The sequence below is a fragment of the Arvicanthis niloticus genome, chromosome 13 (assembly GCF_011762505.2).
Source record: "Arvicanthis niloticus isolate mArvNil1 chromosome 13, mArvNil1.pat.X, whole genome shotgun sequence".
Classification (NCBI taxonomy): domain Eukaryota; kingdom Metazoa; phylum Chordata; class Mammalia; order Rodentia; family Muridae; genus Arvicanthis; species Arvicanthis niloticus.
This window is the reverse complement of record NC_047670.1, coordinates 54,961,343-54,983,220: the sequence shown is the minus strand read 5'-3', so window position 1 is coordinate 54,983,220 and position 21,878 is coordinate 54,961,343. Positions and strand designations below refer to the sequence as shown.

The 21,878-nt window shown below is 51.1% G+C and overlaps 1 protein-coding gene across 2 annotated transcripts; it reads left to right on the top strand.

Moving 5' to 3' along the window:
• The first annotated feature begins 3,761 nt into the window (after positions 1 to 3,761).
• On the top strand, positions 3,762 to 21,757 carry Cbx7 (chromobox 7). 2 transcript variants are annotated; one of them, XM_034517250.2, is made up of 7 exons: positions 3,762 to 4,070; positions 5,851 to 5,894; positions 12,866 to 12,931; positions 16,107 to 16,173; positions 18,769 to 18,841; positions 19,041 to 19,239; positions 19,467 to 21,757. In XM_034517250.2, exons 1-6 carry the CDS (start codon positions 4,002 to 4,004, stop codon positions 19,196 to 19,198), a joined length of 477 nt encoding a protein of 158 aa, XP_034373141.1. In that variant the 5' UTR covers positions 3,762 to 4,001; the 3' UTR covers positions 19,199 to 19,239; positions 19,467 to 21,757. The 2 variants fall into 2 exon arrangements, with proteins under 2 accessions (XP_034373141.1, XP_076767757.1); XM_076911642.1 differs by having other exon boundaries at positions 3,763 to 4,070; positions 19,041 to 21,757.
• The last annotated feature ends 121 nt before the right edge of the window (positions 21,758 to 21,878 follow it).

Sequence of the window (21,878 nt, the reverse complement as noted above, 5' to 3'; positions counted from 1 at the left end):
AAATCGGTGAACCACAGCAGCTGTGCAGACAAGGATTGAGAGAAAGGGAAAGGCCATTTAAGCTGCCTGGAGGTCAATCATGTGATCAACAGACAACCATGGTGGGGAGGGAAACTTTAACATTCAGCCCAGCATGCTGGAGCCAACACCCAAAGGGTTAAAGAAAGCTTAGAAAAGAGATATAGATAAATAAGGGGGCTGGAGAGATGGCTCAGCAGTTAAGATCGATGGCTGCTTATCCAGAGGTCCTGAGTTCAATTCCCAGCAACCACATGATGACCCATAACCATCTGTAATGGGATTTAATGCCCTCTTCTGTCATGCAGGCACACGTGCAAACAGAACACTCTTTTACATAAATAGTTTTTAAAAAATAAAAGGAAAAGTTACGAATTTCAGAAAACCAGGTGGACTTAAGACCCCTGCAGGGTTACAGTCTGTAAACTACTGCACCCAGGGTGGGTCTCTTTAGCCTGGTCTAGAGTGAGCCCGCCTCCCTAGGGGATGGTCCTTTAGCCAAAGAGATTGAACCAGCTGGACTGGAATTGTGAGCCTCCACTGAAGCTGGAGACTCAGTTTTGGTGAGGTTTCTGTGTTTGCTTTTCCTGCTCTTATGATCTGGCTGGCTCAGTGTTCAGTGTGAGTGGGCTGAACCACCTGGCCATTCATCTACAGCAGATGCCTCCAGTGGCTCCTCACTAAAGAGGAAATTTGTGGTACATTTTTTTTTTTCTAGGTACCTTCGCAGGGAGTAAACCATTCCCTTGGGAATAAACCATTCCCTTGTAGACCTAATTTACTTTGACTTTAAAAACCGTAAACTGGGCTTGGTGGTAATCCTGTAACCCAGAGACTGGAGGCCACGTGCTACACTTAGCTCACCAGGGATGGGGCCTATTAAGGTTTATTTCTCAATGGAGTGATTTTGGGTGTGTGTATGAATGGCTTCCCTGTGTAGTCTAGATTTCCAACACTCTGCAAATTCTTCACTTTTTTTTTTTTACCCCTGGTGTTAGCTAGTTGCATCTTAACTTATTCTTGGTTATTTTCCCCAAAGGGTTGTCAACATTGTTAAGTCCTTTCTAAATAAATAAAATGAAAATCCCAGCTCTCTGGAGGCAGAGGCCAGCAACTCTGTGAGTTCGAGGCCAGCCTGGTCTACAGAGTGAGTTCCAGAACAGCCAGGGCTACACAGAGAAACCCTGTCACCCACAAACCAAAGAAAGAGAAGAAAATAAAGAAAACTGTAAGCAATGTAAAAAAGTCCATTAGTCAAGTTTACAAATCATGTTAAAATTCCGGGTCTCTTACTAAATATTTTTCTGCCAGGTCTACCGAGGGTGGGGTGGTAAACTTCTCACTCTAATTTGTGGATTCCTGGTTTTTTTTTTTTTTTTTTTTTTTTTTTTTTTGGTAAGGGTCTTCCTCCCCCCACCCCTTCAGCTGTGGTGTTTTGCATGCCAATTCGAAACCATTCTTTTGGTAAAGTGGTCCCTTTAGCAGAGGGCCTTCCTTTGTCTTTATGATGCAGTTTCCCTCATATTTAAATAGCTCCGCCAGCCTCTTCCCTTCTCCCTTAGCATTCGCCTCTTGTTTGCCCTCCGTCGTCCATTTACTATCCCTTCTTTACAACACCTCTGCAAACTGCGTCTGCTGGGCCATTTCTTGCAGCCTGATTTTTTTTTTTTTAATTGACCCCACTATTTGTTCCCTCCGTTTACTGAGTCACAGGACATTCTAACTTAAGTCATCTGTGTTTATTTTTCTCTCTTCTTGCTTGGTTGCCTTTCTTGGTGTTTTTTCCTCCACTCTGGTGTACAGCACCGACCTCTGAGTTTGCCTTCCTTTGGTGTTTACTCGAACCTTGGCAACTTGTATTCTTAACTTATCCGATTTTTTATTTTGCTCTGGGGAGTGTAAGGATATTAACACACTTGAACTCCGCTCGCCCCAGTTACCCTGCCTCTTGTTACTTTCTCGCCAGTTTTTCTCTGGGAAACGCGGTTTCTGCTTTTTTTCTGTCATCAGTGTTTTCATTGTCTCTTTCACATTGCTTCAGACCTCAGACCTCTCTGTCCGCCCCCTCCCCCGCATCCCCCCTTCCCTAGTTCTTGGGTTGGAATTCCCCTCAGGGATTGGGAAATTTCTAGCGTCTGTATTCGTAAATGTCTTCATTGTATCTTTGTTCTTAGTAGATATTTCCACGGAATATATAGTTCTCCGATGATGGTAATTTTCTCTGGGGACAGAGACATGTCGTCCCCTGCCTTCTGGCATCCTTTGCGCTTGATAAAAACAAAACAAAACTCGGGTGCCAGTGTACCGTTCTCTCTTTTCTTCACCAGACATAGGTGTTTAGAGTTTATTCTAAGAATAGGGAACTCCGGAATGTTTCTAAGCACTGGGTGACAGGGTAGGGTCTGGTAGTAGAAAGCGCACTGGGTCACAGGGCCCCGTGGGGGAGGGGGTTGTTGCTAAGAGTCCGGGCTGTGGGGGTGGTAAGCCCTGAGTCACCTGCAGGAGGTCAGAGCCGCAGGGATGAAGAGGAAATGGGAGGAGTAGGGGGCGACTCGGACCTGTTCCCCACGGTGCGGAAAACTGAAAAGGCTTAGTGCTGGGTCTGGGGTGAGGAGTCATTCCTTCCTTCCACACTTAGTTGCGGCAAAAGTGCAGCAAACCTAGGGCGTGGCGAAAAACCACTGCAGCCCAGACTGGCGGGATCTGCAAACGTGGGTCTCCGTCTGCGACGAGGTGTTAGTGCCTAGCCTGGGGCCTCGGGGTAGCGCGCTCGAGTGCGTTTTACCATCACCTGCTAGGACTGATTGGGGATGATGAGTGGAAACATGGATCGGTGGACGCAGAGACACCTGCTCAGGCCTGCTGAGACTACGCACTCTGGTTGGAAAGCCTTGGCTGTCTGTCCCTCCTGCCCGCCACCGGCCCGGCATGGTATTCTTTGTAGGAAAGGAAGCAAATGACCTTTTACTCTGTGCCCGTTTCCAGTCTACACAATACGGCTCCACAATATTTAAAAAATTTTTCATTTTGTTTTTTAAAGATTTCACTTTTAATTTTTATTGTTTATATTTTAAAGACAGGCTCTTTCCACATAGTTTTTCTGGCTGTCCTGGAATTCACTGTGTAGACCAAGGAGGCTCTGCTTCCCGAGTGCTGGAATTAAAGGCGTTAGGTACTACCTCTAGCTTTAAGGTTTTGTTTTATTCTTGAATAAATATTTTATGTGTATGAGTGGTTGTTAGCCTGCGTGTGTGTATGTACAGGCTGCATGCCGAGTATATCAGATGATAGCATGAAATTCCATGAACTGTGGTTGTGAACCATGTGGGAGTTGGGAACCAACCCAGGTCCTCTGAAAGAGCAGAAGTGCCATCTCTCCAGCCCTTGTTTCAATTTATTTATTTGAGACAGGGTATTACATAGTTAAGGTTGGCCTTGAACTCTTGATCCTCCTGCCTCAGCTGCCCAAATGCTGAGATTACAGGCCTGCTACGCTCAGCTTCAGGGCCACTTCATTTCGGACTTTCCCAGTCATTAGGGGAACTTGGGGAGAGTGATCACGTCCAGTCCAGAAGACAAACAGAGAGATGGGGCGGACCTTAGATCGCTCCTTTCAGACCCTAAGATCCAAGTAAGCCAGGAGCATCAGACCTGCCAGCTGCCCAATTTGGCCAGCAGGCGGGGTTAAGGAGAGGGGCGTGGCCCCGGCAGCGAGGGGGCGGGGCTGACCCTCTGGGCGCTCTCAGAGGCACGCCCGCGCGCGCGCGCACCCGCTCTCTGGCGCTGGGGAAAACGTTGCGCAGGTTCAAAAATGGAACGTCGGCGGCGTGAGGGAGCACTAGGGGGTGTGCGCGCGTGCGCGTGCGCGCCTGGACGAGCCTGACGGGGTCCCCGCTGTCCCGAGCATCGCGCGCAGCAGCCGCGGCCCCGCAGCTCCACCCCCGGCCCGGTCCGGCCCCGGGCCCACTCTCCCGCCGCCCCGCATGGAGCTGTCAGCCATAGGCGAGCAGGTGTTTGCGGTGGAAAGCATCCGGAAGAAGCGCGTGCGGAAGGTGAGGCTGCTCGGGGGCGGCTCCCGGGACGGGGCGAGGTCCCCTCCCGCTCCCCAGCACCGCCCACTCCAGGTTGGGCAGAACGGAAAGTGGTGCGGGGTTCACCTAGGGACCCTGGGCTGCCTGGCCGGTCTCCACATCCTGTTCCCCACTTTCACCGCCACTATGTAGGGCCAGTCGAGTTAAAGTTGTTGCCCTCAGATGCTAGTGCATCTGAGACCACCTGGGATGGAGATGAGGATGGGACTAGAGATCCTGAGTTCCATTCTGCCTCGTCCCCTTTGCGCTCACTTTCGAGGAGACTAAAGCCCAAGTTGAGGAAGAAACTTGCCAGTGCGTTAGAGTCAAAATGAGTCTCGAACTCGGCTCGGGATATTTAGTACCAAGTCCTTTGAAGTTGGCAGCAGAGCTTTGGGAAAGTCTCCTATGGCCTCTGAAGTTTTCCTGTTGGACTTTGACCTTCCCGATCCCAACCCCCCAGGGCACACCTTTCTTCTCCTCTCCCATTCCTCCCCTCCCCCAACCTTCCAGCTGGGTGCCGCTCCATAGCCTGGGTCACTGTTGTTGGGGCACCCTCGAAGCTCCTCCCACCTCTGCCAAGGCCTTCCACACGCACACACCCTGAGATTTAAGGAGGCGCTTTTGCGCGCTCAGGACCACACACCTGCAGTTTCCGGTCCTGACCTCAAGTCTGCGACGTGCACGTGCTTGCCGATGGGCTCATCCCAGAGTGAACTTGGATCTGGGCTTATGCAATGAGAAGAGCTCCTGTCCTGGATCTACGGAAGGGTCCCCTTTCCTTTTCTCCCGGCATCTCTTTGGGAGGCTCCTGGCAGCCACCTTTTTCCACTTGAAAAGGCAGGGAGTACCAGCTGTAGCATCCTCAGCAGGGATTTGGGTGGGCCCAAGGTAGGTGGTTTGGAACTTGGCTCTCTATTGGTTAGGGCTGCTTTCTTTCCTTGCCTTTTCAGGGTACTAGACTGAAGCTGGTAGAGACATCTCTAACAGGGCACAGGGGTAGGTCAGACAGGGAACTTTTTCGTTCAGCTCAGCACTCCCAGATCTCCCGAGGCTGCAGTGTATTCTAGATATCACTCTGAAGCCCAAGGCTCTGTTCTCTCTCTCAGAGCTGATTTTCTGGCATCCGACAAGGATGCAGGATGAACGAGGAAGTAAAGACGGATGCCTTTGTCGGACTAGGTGCTTTTCATAAAGAGCTGTCCACTGCGTGGTGCTAGGGAGGGAATCTTTGGCAAGGTGATCGGAGAGGAGGTACCCAAAACTTTCCTATGTTGATGCTTCATCCCGTGCATGGTGCTGGACAGGACAATTAAAGACCCCTTTTCCTTGAGACTCCAGTTCCTAACAAGTGGAGGGCCTGCCGTCTTTTGATGGGGGCCTGCTAGGCAGCCTCTACGTGGGGCTTCTTTTTTGAAAGTGAGGAATCATGGTCTTGGCATGGGACTTTAGCCCCTGTGCGGGGCTCTGCATTCTGCATGCATGCTCCCATGTGGTCTCAGTTTCTCTCTGTGACATGAGCCCCTTATGTTGGATTCCAGGGATGTCTGGGACCAGATACACTTCCATGGGACATTAAGGAGGTCTGTAGGGATGTCAAGTAGTAGCCAGAGTTGGGGGTGGGGGGGTGTTGACTCCAGGTTGACAGTCTTGAGGTTCACAGGTTGGTGATACTGTATTGTTGCAGAAGGTCCTTTCACCGTTATCGTCCTGTAGGTGGTTGTAGAGTGTGTGGGTCTCACTGTCTTTCTTCTTTTCACAGGGCAAAGTTGAATATCTGGTGAAGTGGAAAGGATGGCCCCCCAAGTAAGACTCTTATATGTCCCCTGTCTGTTATCCTCTCACCACGCTGGCTTTAGCGCCTGTTGTTTTTATGGCAAGCATTCCTAAATCACCAGCAAATTTTTCTAGGCCTTAATTTCCCCCTTGTAAGGGGTGTCCTGCTTGTCCTCCCATCCTGCCCCCCTGCTGGCCATGAAGCAAAGGTCCCAGCATTTTGGTTTCTGAAATGGCTGCTGCCAGGTGAAGAGGTCCCTGTGTGGGGAAGGTACAGTGCTCCCCAGTCCTCACTGCATTCAGGGTAGCGAGAGGCAGAGCCTGGGTCATCTTGGACTTGGTGCTCCCTTGCCTACAGAATAAGTTACCAGGAATTGTTTTTAAGTAGCTGTGATTCTGAGCTTTTCTGGTAAAGAAACAGAGTCAGAGACAATAAGCAACTTTCCTTGGGTCACAAAGCGAGGGGAGGCAGAGCTGAGCCTGGCTATTTCCAGGCTTCTCTGAATTCCCAATATTCTTTCCTGATGTTGTGGAGGAGAGAGCTAGGTTTGATACCCAGCACAGCCGGTGGGTCTCTGGTGATGAAGCCTAGTCAGGAGCCTTCTCACTAACCAGTCACCTCCCAGCGGAGTTGTTACTGGTGACAAGCTAGATATAGGACCTCTATTGGCTTGTGACTGATCTGCCCTGCCTTCTGGAAAATTCCTCTGCTTTCCTGATGGCTCTAACAACCTCTGGACCGGACTTTCTTCTTCTGTCTGTGTGTGGGAGGGGTGGAGGTGGAGGGCTGACCTGTGATTGGGTCCTGAGATATCATGAAGGGATGACGGGAAGACAGCCTTCAAGTGCCTCAACTTTCCCCTCTATAAAGGGTGCCCAGGCCTTCACTTTTCTCCCAGGCTGCTTAGCCTGGCAAGTTGAAAGGCCTGGGTATTGGTTCAGGGTGGACTGTAGGCATCCAGATGCTGTACCTGATGACTGACATACACATCACACATTGGGCTACTGTTCCCTCTGTCCCATCTTCCATTCCCAAATGCCCCTCCATTGGTCACTAGTGGTCAGTGTCCTCAGTGGGGCTCAGCTGTGTTATCTTCATTCATTTGCAGCTGACCGTATCGACAGCTTCCCTGAGAAGAGGTGGAGCTAGTGCCTTGATAGCCCTCCTGTTTCTGCTCAGCCATTTGACTAGATCATCTGAGAATACCTTCTCCCCTTTGCTGCAGAACTTAAGGCCTGGCTGCCCCGTGGCAACCTGTGAGCCCTTGGGCAAGCCCTTCACCTCTATTTGGTCTTCAAATACTGAACCCCCAAAGCCTCTTCTAGAACCAATCAATTGTTCTGAGGGTTGGATTGATAGTACAGGGAGGCCCCATAAGCAGTGTTTTCCTTTTGGAAGTAAAGATTCCATCCCAAAATAGGAGCTTAAAGTTTCCTTAGAAAAATACTGTCTTTTTCAGAGGGAGAAACTGAGGCTCAGGGAGAGGAGGTCATTACAGGAACATAACAGCCAAACCCAACGGCACAATACCCAAGCCACCTGTATGAGGCTGGTCCAACTGCTAGGCCGCCCCACCTCACTTGGAGAGCAGTTGAGCTGAGGATTAGGCCAGGGCCTCTGACTTGGAGCAGAGGCTGAGAGAGTGTGGAGAGTGGGTGTTGTCTAGCCTAGTCTTGAACCATTGGACCAGGGTGAGATCCTCCCATTGTGTAGCTATGCTCCTCATGGCTAGATAAGGAAGTACTCATTAGTAATAGTGACAGGAAGGAGTCCTTGCCTGGCCATTGCAGAGCCATTTTGTTCCTGCCCATTTTCTCCTCAGCCAAAGTCAACAACAGCCTCCCTTTCCCAAGTGACTGTGGTAGCAGAGAACTCTTGGATCTTCTGGGGACAGCAGGCAGAGGGTGTTAACTACAGGTGCTCTGTTTTCTTCAGAGACCCTTGAATACTCCATTTTTGCCTCTTCTGCCCAGCACCCTGCTGCTCCATCTTTTCCATTGGAGCTGGAGAAATGACATCAGTTACCAAGCTGCCAGTGGGAGAGCCCTGGCATGAGCCAGGTGTCACCACTTTTCAGATGGGGTATAGAAACTCAAGTGAGATTCTGACCTACCCCTAAGATACACGGTCAGCGCCACCAAAAGGGCCCTAGTGTGTCTTGATGTTAACCTCTCTGACACCAGGCTATCATGCCTCCTTATGAACTTTGGTTATGACTGACAGGCTGTGACCCAAGGCAAAACTCTTTAACTTTCCGCTCTGCCTCCATGTCCTCATATTTAAATGAAGCCCGCTAGGAGTCACTAATGTACCCAGGTATAGGCAGCCAGGTAGGAAGCAGAGTGCCTCCTCTCAAGGCCCAGAAGCCTGGTTTAGCCCTGGTAGCCATGCCATGCTTCTTGGATTTTATAATGTGCCATAGTCAAGTATAGGAGTCTCAGTATAATACATCGAATCTTCTCCACAACTCAAAGCGAAGGGATCGCAGGGAGACCCGCTCTAGAATGAGGCTCAGCAGTTGGGGCGGTTGAAACTGGAGTCCTGGAGCTGCCGCTGGCCTTGCTCCGCGCGGCCCCAGCTCATCCAGTTTCTGTATACATCACCGCAGTCCCCTCCCCCACCCTGCAACGGCGACCTGTCTTGCTAGGGTGTTGCGACCCACCCCACCCAGTCGCCTGACTCCGGCTCGCGGGTACTGCGTAGTCGCTGTGGTAGTAGAGCTTGTTTACCGGGCTGGGGCAGTACGGGGGGCGGGGCACCGGTCACGTGTCCATGTTTATCTCCAGCAGGCAGGCGAGCTCCGCCCAGATAGGTTTCTAGCAATCTGGGCTCCCACCCGCACGCCTGCCTCCTGAGTGCGCAAGCGCAGTGCTCCCTGTACGTCAGATATTTGCTGCTACGTTTCGCATTAAGTTTTGGGCCTCTCTTCTCTCTTCAAGACCTTGCTGTTTCACTTTGCCTCAGGCTACTGGTCCTCCCACCTCCTTCCGTCCTGCTGCTTCCTTTCTCTGCCAGGGGACTTGCTTCTAGGACCCTGGCCCCCATTTTCTATGTTTTCACAACTTGCAGGGCTTAAAGGCCCTAAATCTAGGCAGTGATGCTAGCCCTTGAGGTGACCTTGAGCAAGTTGATTAACTTCTGTGCCTCTTTTTTCATCTCTAAACTGGAGTGATTATTTAGGAACCTGCCTTTGTGAAATACTATGGGGGTGGGGTTGCCAGTTCCTCCGGGTAGCCTGGTATCTTTGGTGTGGCGGTGGAGGTAGTTGTTTTTAGAGGAATGGAGGTGTGGAGAAGGGTAGGGACTTGCCAGGAAACACAAAGTAGCTGCAGCAGTATGAAATGGGCCTGGAGGTGGGCAGGGCTGGCCTAGAGGGTGAGCGGGTAGTGAGGAGGGATTGAGCCGAAAGCATGAGTTCCACCTGTCCTGGTGGTGGTCAGCTCGGTCGCTTTCCTAGAACCTGGAGCTCCGAGAGGCAGCGGCCCCTGGACTGTACCAGTTGCAGTCTTAATTGCATTGGTCCTGTTCAGCAAGAGCCAGTTGGGAAGGGAAACCACAAAAACCTGGCTTTTAGGGATAGCTAGGGGATGGCTGCTGGACCAGGACAGTTTGTATGCTGGGCTTATTGCTGAACACCTAGAGGAAGTCCAGGGTCCCACGTGTCAACCGAGTACTGACAGAGAGGGAGGAAGAGTGCTGTGCCTGGCGCCTTACCCTTCTCCCTGGTCCAGTGTCCCAGAGCTCTTATGGTGTCTCTCTGCCTCCTTTCTCCTTGCCAAGAGCCCTTCCACACAGTTGTTTGCTTTCTCCAGGAGGACCTTGGCCTGATTCACAGAACATGGCTGGCTAGGTTTGTTTGGGTTCAAAAAAAAAATCATGTAGCACTGGACAGGTGGATTTCTGAGTTTGAGGCCAGCCTGGTCTACAGAGTGAGTTCCAGGACAGCCAGGACTACACAGAGAAACCCTGTCTCGAAACAAACAAATATTGTGTGTGTGTGTGTGTGTGTGTGTGTGTGTGTATGTGTGTGATATACTTTATGTATCATTTTTATATGTCATGTATAAATTCATATTTTATACCTTATGTTATCCTTTATATATATTCATGTTTTATTTTTTGATAATTTCATGTATGTATAATGCATTTGTGTGTATGTGTGTGATATACTTTATGTATCATTTTTATATGTCATGTATGAATTCATATTTTATACCTTATGTTATCCTTTATATATATTCATGTTTTATTCTTTGATAATTTCATGTATGTATAATGCATTTCTTTCTGACAATAGTTCCTTTTTTTATGAGTGCACTGTCGATGTCTTCAGACACACCAGAAGAGGGCATCAGATCCCATTACAGATGGTTGTAAGCCACCATGTAGTTGCTGGGAATTGAACTCAGGACCTCTGGAAGAGCAGTCAGTGCTCTTAACCCCTGAGCCATCTCTAGCCCCATGCATAATATATTTTTAAAAGATGAATTTTTACAACCTGTTATTCATATGAATTACTTTGCTTGCATGTATGTGTATACACCACCTCAGTACCTCAGAGGCCAGAGGAAGGCATCAGATCCCCTAAAAGTGGAGTTATGGATGGTTGTGAACTACCCACCATGTGGTTTTTGGGAATGGACTCGGGTCCTCTGCAAAATCAGTAAATGCTCTTACCTGTTGAGCCATCTCTCCAGCCCCTAAATGTGGCCATATTTCCCCATTTTGTTTTGTTGTTTGTTGTATTTTCATGACAGGGTTTCTCTGTGTAGCCCTGTCTGTCCTGGAACTCACTCTATAAACCAGGCTGGCCTCAAACTCACAGAGATCCACCTGTCTCTACCTCCTGAGTCCTGGAATCCAAGATGTTTGTATGTGTACATGTATGCATGCAGGTGCATGTGTGTCTCACTGTGGGATGGAAAGGATAACTTGATTCTCTGTCTCAAAGTCAGGTTGTCAAGCTGGGCAGCAATTGCCTCTGCCTCCTGAGCCACATACCCAACCCTCAGCTCCTTTTAGAAAATATGATTTGGGGCTGGAGGAACGGCTAAGAGCACTGGCTGCTCCTCCAGAGGACCAGGGTTCAATTCCCAGCACCCACGTGGCAGCTAAGTCCAGTTCCAGAGGATCTGGTCACAGACATACATGTAGGCAAAACACAAATGCACATAAAATAAAAAATCTTGTTAAAAAATACATGATTTATTATTACTACTACTATTTATTTGTATGTATGTGTTTATGTACATGTGAGCACCAGTGCCCAGGAGACCAGAAGAGGGCACTGGATCCTCTGGAGCTAAGTGATACCTGTGAGCTGCCTAATCTGGTCCTGGAACTGAACTCCTGCCCTGTACAGGAACAACTGCTGAGCTGTCTTTCCAGCCCCTACATTTTAAAAATTAGCTTACCGATTAGTGGATTTTTTCTTTTTCTTTTTTTTTTTTTTTTTTTGGTTTTTCGAGACAGGGTTTCTCTGTGTAGCCCTGGCTGTCCTGGAACTCTGTAGACCAGGCTGGCCTCGAACTCAGAAATCCGCCTGCCTCTGCCTCCCAAGTGCTGGGATTAAAGGCGTGCACCACCACCGCCCGGCGTGATTAGTGGATTTTTTCATAAGACTTTTCATACCTTCATAGTCGTGACTGACCCCTCCCCCCCGTTCCCACTTAGTCTGTTGCCCCTGGCATACGGTCCGATCTCCTCTAATGCCACGTGTGTCCGTCCTGCTTGTCCTCTCCCCTTTCAAAGTCTTTCCCCCTCCATCTTATGAGACCTTTCTAGCTTCCTGACCTCTACAGATGCCGCAGATTGACACAGGTGCAAACCGCTGAAGCTAGGCTGCATCTCTGAGAAAGCAGGTGCTGTCTGTCTTTGTGGGCCTGGATTACTTCATTTAGTTTATAACATTTGTCACTTCCATTCATTTTCCTGCGACTTTTGTCACTTGTTCTTCCTTGCCTCTGATTGATGTTCCACTGGGTATGTGCCACAGCTCACTGTCTCTTCATTACCATGAACTGGCTCCAGTGCCCAGCCACGATGAGCAGAGCGGCGGCTGAGGCGGCTGAGCAAGTGTCTCTGCAGTTGTCTTCAGTACATGCCCAGGAGTGGACAGTTGAGGCCATGATTTTTTGTTGTTGAGATGGGGACTCACTACGCAGTTCTGGCGTGCCTGGAGCTCACCTTGTTGACCAGCACACCCAGGCATCCAGCCCGATATTTTTAGTTACAATTTTATACTTGTAGCTACAATTAATACAGTTTTCCCTCCTGTTGCTTTAAATTTTTATTCATTTTTGTTCTTTTAAGATACCTGTCAGCTGGGCAGTGGCAGCATACACTAATCTTAGCATTAGGGAGGCAGAGGCAGTCAGATCTCTTATGAATTCAAGGCCAGCCTGGTCTACAGAGTGAGAGGTCCAGGGCAGCCAGACCTATGCAGAGAAACCCTATCTTGAAAAACCAAATAAATAAATAAGATGCCTCTTATCACTAGCTGCACCTGTTGTGGGCCAGGCTCAGCGAGAAGGGGCTTAGGCCTTGTTTGATGGTAGAGATACTGGTTGGGCTATGGCAGGGCTGAGGCAGAGCAACATAAAAACACACATAGCAAAACCCTTTCTCCCTGCCAGGCACGACTGAACAGCCCCGAGACCTCACAGAGGTCAGTACCTCACAGAGAGGGACACAGATACACAGGGCTGCTAAGCACATAACTCAAGACTGCATAGTCAGCGAGGCTCAGCTGAGACTTGAACCCAGATAGGCTAGCCCCAGAGCCTCCGCCATGCTGTGGGATGGGGAAGAGAGGCACCCTTAGGCCTCAGTTGGATCTGGATCTAGCCAGAGTCTGCAGTGGGAGTCCTGATTGCCTCGTGGCACGAATGAGGGGGTTGTGGTGTCATGCAGCTCCCGGAGGCTGAGGCTACTTGACAGGCAGGTACAGCGCAGCACTGGTGCAGGCAGCACAGCTCTGACCTTTTGCTCTTCTCCACAGGTACAGCACTTGGGAGCCAGAGGAGCACATCCTGGACCCCCGCCTTGTCATGGCCTACGAGGAAAAGTAAGGGCCCTTCCTGTTCTGGGCCTGGCCAGAGGCCAGCCCCAAGACATCTTAGAAAGCCCGCTGGAGTCCTGGCCTTGGGCAAGGATCTATAGGGCAGGGAGAGGTAGTGACACCTAGGACCCATCCCTATGGCCTGCTGGTGTCTCCTATCTGCCAGCACCTGCCCTCCTGTAGCCTTCTAGTCCCAGGCTGAGGATTTATTAGAAACACTGACAGACAAGCCCCATGTGGGAATGGCAGCATCCGACTTCTAATAAAGTCTAATAAAGTCAAGCAGGACCGGGGATGTGAGGAAGGTTTGGCTTCTGGCCTCCTCAGCGCCCTGTTGAGAGTTGTGACCCCACTGTCCCACAGGCTTCACTGCCCTCATGTGGACCACGAAGTGTGCCACAATATGTCATTTTTTAAATTATGTCTATTTATGTGCGTGTGTGCGTGTGTTGGCATACCACAGTGCATGTGTGAGGGTAAAGGGCACGTTGCATTTCCTTCTGTCGAGATAGAACCCAGGGGTAGAACTCAGGTTGTCAGACTTCCCAGTAAGCCCCTTTGCTAGCTGAGAGACCTCAACAGTGTCCCCAACCCTACCCCCACTCCTCATGCCAAGTTTTTCAGCAGTCTTCCTATAGTCGTGTAGCCTTTGTCCTGTAGCCTGGTGCACATGGGGTTGTGCCTGGTGCACATTCCTGTTCTTCCACGAGCTGGACGGAGGGTGTGTGCTACTCAGTGCAGTTCTCAAAACTGGTTTCTGTTTTTTGGGGTGTTTTTTGTTTTTTGTTTTTTGGGGGTTTTGTTGTTTTTTTTTTTTTAATTTGGCTCCTTTTGGTAATCTCCAGACACAGGAGTAAGGGTCTGTCTTAGTTAGGGTTTTACTGCTGTGAACAGATACCATGACTAAGACAAGTCTTATAAAGGACAACATTTAATTGGGCTGGCTTACAGGTTCAGAGGTTCAGTCCAACATCATCAAAGTGGGAGCATGGCAGCATCCAGGCAGGCATGATGCAGGCAGAGCTGAGAGTTCAACATCTTCATCTGAAGGCTGCTAGGAGAAAACTGACTTCCAGGCAGCTAGGGTGAGGGTCTTAAAGCCCACACTCACAGTGACACGCCTACTCCAGCAGGGCCACAACTCCTAATAGTGCCACTCCCTGGGCTGAGCACATACAAGCATCACATTGTCATTGGACAGATGAGGAGACTGAAGCCAATCTGGGAAGTGGGGGGTTGGGGGAGCTTGTCCAGGAGCTTTGCACACAGCACCTGTGACAGCTGACCTCATTGCTACACTCCTGCTTCTCCCCAGAGGTTTCTGGAACCACATCAAAGCATGTGTTGTCACTCTTCCTTTTTTGTTGTCATTTTGTTGGTTTTTCAAAACACAGTTGGCTGGGCAGTGGTGGCGCACGCCTTTAATCCCAGCACTTGGGAGGCAGAGGCAGGCGGATTTCTGAGTTCGAGGCCAGCCTGGTTTACAGAGTGAGTTCCAGGACAGCCAGAGCTATACAGAGAAACTCTGTCTCAAAAAACCAAAACAAAAAAAGAAGACCGGGTCTCTCTGTGTAGACCTGGCTGTTCTGGAACTCACTCTGTAAACTAGGCTAGCCTTGAACTCACAGAGATTCTGCTTCTGCCTTCCAAGTGCTGGGATTAAAGGTGTGTACGGCCACCACCTGGGGACCGTTGTTCTTTTTAACGTTTATTTTATGTTTATGTATGAATGCCTGAGTGCATGTGTATATACCATTACATGCAGTACCACTAGAGACCAGAAGAGGGCGTGAGATTTCCCCTGGAACTGGAGTCATAGTCTTCATGTGGGTTAGCTGCCATGTGGGTGCTGGGAACTGAACCTGAGTCTTCCACAAGAGCAGCCAGTGCTCCTAAATCCTGAGTCATCTCTCCAGTCCTTCATCATTTCTTTTAACTTGTGATGGTGGCGATTCTGTCCTGTGGTTTCTTTCTGCTCTCTAAGTTCTTAGGAGCAATGGTTCTCAAACTGGGGGTCAATCGGGGTCACCTATGACCATCAGAAAACAGATATTTATATTATAATTCATAAACAGTAGCAAAATGACAGTTATGAAGTATCAATGGAAATAAGTTTATGGTTGGGGTCACCACAACAAGAGGAACTGTATGAAAGGGCTGCAGTGGTAGGAAGCTGAGAGCCACTAGTGCTGTGTCACTGCTGAGTTCTGTGGAAGGAAGGTCTTGGTTTTCTGAGACAAGGTCTCACTAAGTCCTCACACTTGTGGCAACCATCTTCCTCTACCTCCCATGTGCTGGCCTTATAGACATATGCCACCATGCCCAGGTGTGTGGACTGTCCTCAGCTGTGACAGAGAAAGCATGGGAAATGTCAAGGCCAGGTGCCCATACCTTGTATCAGGAGATTTTTGCCAGGCAGGAGTGTGGTAGGTCCCGCCAAGAAGAGCACAGTAAGACTTTTGGGGAGGACTCCTTTATAGAGGGCCCAGATAGGGAGGGCCTAAGGTCACCCAAATCCTTTTAGAAAACGAGCCAGCTCCAAGCCCTACCTTCCTTCTGGTGTCCTGAGGTTTCGTGGGCTACAGGAAGGAAGCATGAGTGGGGGCACTGAGTCAGGCAGAGAAGAGTACCAAGTGTCCCGTGACTTTGGCACTGTCACTTGCCATCTTGAGTTGTGTCATACAGGCTGAAGTTGCTTCATGAGGGAAGCACTCTTCTTCCCTGTGTACTTAGGCGAGACAGGTTCCTTCCTTTCTCTGCAGATTCTAGGAAGTCCCAGGAAGGGTGGCTGGGCGGAGCTCTCCTCACCAAGGAACGTGCTGCTATACCCATGGGTGCCCCAAGACGCTCAGGGCAGACTGGGCTGCTAGGCTTTCCTCCATCTAGTTGAGAGGAGACAGCAGTGCTCCATTCTTCTGGAGTCCCTAAATAGCATGAACAACAGAGCCCTGTGTGGCTGGCCCCAGTGTAGCAAAGACCTGTGTGTTTTCAGAGTGAAGCCTAGGCCCTAGAAGTTGAATGCCAATCCCACTGTGCCCCCAGAGCAATGGGAAGGAGTGTGGGATGGCCTATGATGTCCTCGACCAAACACATGATGGAGGAGGGGGTGAAGCAGACACCTCTCTCCTCTTAGATGTCACCAGTGTCTCTTTTTCTTTTACCACCTTCCTCACACTCCTAGGGAGGAGAGAGACCGAGCATCAGGGTATAGGAAGAGAGGTCCGAAACCCAAGCGGCTTCTGCTGCAGGTAACCACTGCCTCTGAGCCTTCTCCCTCACCCTGCCTGACCCTGCCTTGCCCCCACCACCTGCATGTGCACCGGCCCTTGGGCCTGCTCTCTCACCCTACCCAGCACCCCAGGGTACTGTGGAGTGAGGCACTGAGTGGGTGCATTTCAATAGACGGGACTTCATAAAGGCCATGTGAGGAGCTGGAGCCAGGGAAATCCGCCTGGATAGGGGACTCCGGTGCCTGAGAGTAGACATGCAGCCAATCTTTGAGAGTTTAAAATGTTGTGAAGAAGCCTTTTTTGGTCCTCCAAAACTCTATAAACACAAACTATCTGAGGATCTTAGCATTAAGGAAAATGCCAGGGTAGGATTGCAAAATCCAAGAACTGGAGACCTTAGCCTCCTGAACATGATCTTGAAACGGCAGACTTCTAGAACCATGTTCTCTTTGGATGGGAAGATGCATGTGGCGAAGCCTGTATTACCTTACCTTGCAAACGTTTCTGTCCATTCTCATGATGCCGTAAGTCTTGGCAAAGAAGCCAAAAGAATTTGAAGCCACCACACAGTTCAGTGATTCTGCTCAGGTCTGAGTGTTTTCTCACTGGTGACAAGGTAGATGGAACTGCGTGTGTGTTTTGAGTCTGTAAGGCCCACCTGGGCATTTGACCATCTTTGGTTCATTTGTGTTTATCTTGGTGCTGGGTTATCTCGGGTTCTCCTTACTGGGCAGGATGGTTTGTCTGTAGGTGGGATGTTTTGTCATAAACAGACCCTAGGAAGGAAAGTGACCTTTGCTAGACACAAACCCAGCACACATCACAGACAGACACATTCCATCTGTATATCACAGCAGGGCAGGTGTGTCAGCTCATGTACTGCTGTGTGACAAACTGCTGTTGTGTCCCATGGTCTCTGTGGGTCCATAACGTGGGGCTACCTCAGCAGCTGGCTGTGGAGTGATCTTAAGTCTCAGGTCTAGTCACGATGTTTTGGGGCAGGAAGCCTGTTTGCCTGCCTGGCTTCTCCTCTTGGTCAGTGAAGCAGTGCTGGAGGCTGACAGGTCCTGCTGTGTGGGGGACCCACAGTGTGTCCATGACTTTCTGAGTCAAGTGGGTGATCAAAGAGCAAGGGAGGAGCCACATGGTCTCTTTGGCTTTGCCTGAAGTCACACTCTGCAGAAAAGTCCAGAAGACAGTGTTGCTGGACACAAGCCTTTGATGAGGTACTTAGGTCTTATCGAGGCTTGGGGTTTCCCTGGGGTCACACAGCAAGTAGATCCCAGCTGTGATCTGGAGCTGTCAGGGTGAGGGCTGGGCCCAGGGAAAGCCTTGAGGGCCCCGCCCCCCCACCCAACCTCCTCTGCCTGCCAGGTGACCAATGGCAGGGTGGGGTGTGGGACTGTCTCGGGCCACTGAGACAGTTTGTGATCTCGTGTCCCCATTTGATAGTCTCTTGATGGAACTCTTAGCCTCTGGTGGCATGTGGCAGAAACTGCAGAGTAATGGGAGGTCTTCCTCACACTAGGGTTGTTTTCGTTTGTTTGGTTTTTGTTTTTATTTTTTTGTTGTTGTTTTTTTGATATGTGCAAATTATACCCAGAGTTGGAAAGACAGACACCCCCCTCCCCATTCTAGGGTTCCAGCCCTCAGGTGTGTGAGTGTTCCCTCCTGCCTTCCTTCTCCAAGGCTGAGCTGGCAGAAGAGACCTGGCCCATAGAGTGGGCCGAGGGCTGCCTCAGAGCCCAGGAATGTCTGTGTGCCAGCAGCAGCTCGGGTGCTGTTTGTGCAGGCTAGGTTGTCCCCTGACTCTAGCAGTGGCTTCTCCCTTCACCCCTACAGTCTCCCTGAAGAGCTACTGTTTCAGCGTTCAAGGCTCCTTGGGAGGCAAAGTTCTCTGTCTTAAAAGGCAGACAATCTCCATAATGTATCTACTTCAGAAATCTAGTTTTGCATAGCACTTGATATTGAACCTGGGACCGTGCAATTGTTAGGCAAACACGATGCCACCAAGCTGTGCCCCTATCCCTGTTGTATTGGTTTCAATATATGCTCGGTGCTGTTCTTCTATGGATCAAAGGAGTAAGCCCCTGCAGCCTTGACCCTCAGCCCCGGGGAGACAAGGCCCACGTTTGAGGCTAAGGGGGATGACTGAACTCAGCGGGTTTGAGGGTAGGCTGTGGCTAGTGTGGTCCCCGGCCCAGGGACAGGGGAGGGGCAGGTAGGACAGATGCAGACGAGGCTGAGTATACTGGGGGAATTACAGCGAGAGTGAAGGTGCTGCAGTGGGTGTCGGGCTGGCCCGCCACGCCCTGGCTTGCCCCTGCAGCGGCTGTACAGCATGGACCTGCGGAGCTCCCACAAAGCCAAGGGCATGGAGAAGCTCTGCTTCTCTCTGGCGCGCCCACTCGGCAACGGGAGCCCTGAGGGGGAGGGGGTTGTCAAGGCGGGGCAGCTGAGCTGGTGGAGAAGGGACCCTTGGTGCCCACCCTGCCCTTCCCGCTCCGCAAGCCACACAAAGCCCACAAGTACCTGCGGCTCTCACACGAGAAGTTCCCGCCATGCGGGCCCCACCTGGAGAGTCACAGCCATCAATGGGAGCTCTCCCTGCAGGAGTCAGCAGCCCCAGATGTCCTGCAAGCCTCCGGAGACTGGGAGCCTGTGGAGCAGCCCCCTGAGGAGGAGGGTAAGGCAGTCATCCTGAGACCTCAAAACCTGAAAGGGGCCTGACCCCTGGCCATCCTGCTGGGCAGGTGCATGTGCACTCTTCTAAACATCCAGCTTCAAGCATATGGGGGATGGGCTGCATGCTTCCACTCGCTACTTCTGACTGCCCCCTTGGTACCAGCCTGTGCCTCATCTGTGTCTTTGTTCCATGGCTGCAGCAGAAGCAGACCTGGCCAATGGGCAGCCTCACTGGACACCCACGCTCCCCTCAAGTGAAGTTACCGTGACTGACATCACCACCAACTCCGTCACCGTCACCTTCCGCGAGGCTCAAGCCGCCGAGGGCTTCTTCCGAGACCGCAGTGGGAAGCTGTGAATAGCGGCTTCCCCTCTTAAACTGTGTTTCTTGGGGCTTGGGTGAGGAATTCCAGAGACAGGAGGGGCTGGGAGCAGGGTAAATATTTTATTTTTAAAAAAAAGCAGAAGCATGGGGAAGACCCCACCACCCTGTCCTTGCTCCACGAGGGTTGTTTACAAAGAGGACTCTGGGACGGGGTGGGAAGGCCAGTGTTGTTTGGGTCTCATCTCCAGGGCAGATGGGGACAGGCTACCCTGCCCAGTATGCCTCTGTCATTATCTTTCAGAGGCCAATCCGTGGAAGTCGGAGGAGCCCCGGAGGTCCAGACCTTGACTCAAGCAGTCACCCAACTTTCTGGTGGTGTCCCTCCCTGTTCCGTCACGTGGGTGTTTACTATGAACTTTCTGCTCCAGCTTTGTGGTGGGACTTGGAGGCTAGCCTTGGCCACCAGGGACAGGATCGGGACAGCAGGCATGGGCTGGACCAGGGAAGAGACTGCCCACCAAGCCTCCTGAGTGTGCTGTCTCCCTGTCATTGGCCTGTGTAGAGATACCCGTGAAAACATCCAGCCACCCCGATGTGTACACACAGAGTGTGTTCACATGTGCCCCGTGTCTATAGTCCTGTCCATGTGGACCTTGCACACCTTTAGAAACTGACCAGGCGACCATGGTGTGCGTCATTCACAGCACAAGCGAACTTGCCTCGGCACCCTTGCTCCACCTTGCACATATGTCGTGTGACAGGATCGGTCTCTGTTGGTTTGCAGCTGTCTTGGCAAACGGCTGGGATTTGGTGGCATGTAATCTCTGAGCCACAGATAGGACCAGGCTTTGGTGTGCAAGGGGCAGATGCTTCCACACAGGCTCACAAGCACCTGGCCCACCCCTCCTCCCGCAGGAGTTCACGTTCTCAGGTGACTTCCAGCCCCACCCCCTTTTTCTGCCCTCTCCTGCAGCTCAGCCGATCTGGGCACCCGTGGGTGCCGGGGTGCCAGTGTGCGGGCCGTCAGGGAGGGAGTGTCCCACCACTTTCTCAGGGCAGTCCTTGTCTTCTGTGTCCCCCCACACACACCTGAATGGCACGGCTAAGGATGACCCATCACACCTTGTGGGGATTGAACTATGATAGTGGGACAGGTTGCACACAAGCGTGTGGTCCTGGTAAGGGGGGCGGTTTACTAGTTTGCACAGGCGCCCTCTAGGCTGACACCTTCCTACCTGAGGACGGGCTCCTCCCTTGTCGAAGGCGCATTGCTCTCACCCCTGCTACTATAGGAAGCTATGTGGCTGGGTCCTAGCAGCTACCAATTCTGCTGTGTCTTTAAGAGGCCAGCAGAGTCTGTATGAGCAAGGGCAGGATGACTTCTCGACACTCCCATTCCCAAACCAAAGACCCTGCAGCCTGTGTCTGTCTGTCTTCTACCTTCTCTTGTCCCTGGTCTCCCTCCTTAATTCTCACTTGTCCAGGGTTAACTCAGTGCTTCCATTGGGGGCAGTCTTCTGTGGGTGACCTGCTTTGCCTCCCTCCTGGGACCTGAATCTAGAGATGTCTGGGTGAGCCAGGGATAGTCCCATTGACTGCAGGAACCTGGGAGTGGGGAGAAACTTGCTGTACTTGAGCTCCCAGCTCCAGAGAGAAGGTGAGGGTGGGTCTTTGCTGCTGGGTTTGATGGCCTACAATATTGGGGGACAGTGTTCCGTTGACGTCATGCTCCCATTCCTAGGGGCATGAGACTAAATGCCTGTGCAGTTGGACTGTGAGGCCCCGGTGGGCCTGCCCAGCAGCTGTCTTCTGTCCTTAGCAGTAGGTGGTGTCCTTGTCTCTCGGGGCCCTTTATGAAACCCACCATTTCCTGGAGACGTGGCCTAAGCTGCGTATCCCTCAGGGCAGCTGTGTAGCTCTGGACTGCAGGGGACTGGCCACCTAGGGAGCATGGCGACACAGGCTTCTCCCAGCCTGAAGCTACCCAAGTGGACAGTCAACCCCCTCCACCCGCATACACTAACCCCATACAAGGCCAGTACTCGAGCAAGGAGTGGTGGCCGCCTGCCTCTCTCTCCCCTGGCCCCACCCACCTGAATGTAGAAATTGGGCTGTACTTTCCCTCGCTGGGTTGAGGTGAAGATGTGCCACAGCCTATGATGTGGACACTTGCAGTGCCACAGTTGAACCCATTTGGGCCTTGTGGTTCTCATCTGGTAAGATGGTGATCTTATTGCCAAGTTCCTTCCACCTCCTGCCACTGAGGAAGGAGCTCAGTGCAGTGAGGTGGGGTCCATTTTGCTTTATAAATGGCGGACTGGACCCAGCCGCCAGGTCTCAGCACAAGACCGCTTCCTTTGCACAGAATGAGCTATGAGCTTTTTTCAGACTACCTGAATGTATTGGGAGGAGTTGGGCATAGGCCCTCCCCTGGGGAGTGTGTGCTGGGAAGTCAGCAGGTGTAGACTGCAGTTTTATTTTTGTACTGATATTGGTAAGAGACTGTATAGCATCTATTTATTTAGATGATTTATCTGGTAGATGAGGCAAAAATTATTAAAAAAAAATACATTAAATGACTTTAGAAATGTCTATGTGTCTGGTTGGTTGTTTTGATGGTGTCACAACTATGTAATACACACTCCTCCCTCCCCCAAACTGCATCCCAGGACCCCATGCCTCCCAACAAGTCATCCAATCTTCTGAACCCAGT

Bases quoted from the DNA above. Each gene is read 5' to 3' on its own strand.
- Cbx7 (XM_034517250.2), top strand. From the start codon at position 4,002: ATGGAGCTGTCAGCCATAGGCGAGCAGGTGTTTGCGGTGGAAAGCATC. The intron at 5,895-12,865 runs GTAAGACTCTTA...TCTTCTCCACAG, and splicing joins TGGAAAGGATGGCCCCCCAA to GTACAGCACTTGGGAGCCAG. The intron at 12,932-16,106 runs GTAAGGGCCCTT...TCACACTCCTAG, and splicing joins GTCATGGCCTACGAGGAAAA to GGAGGAGAGAGACCGAGCAT.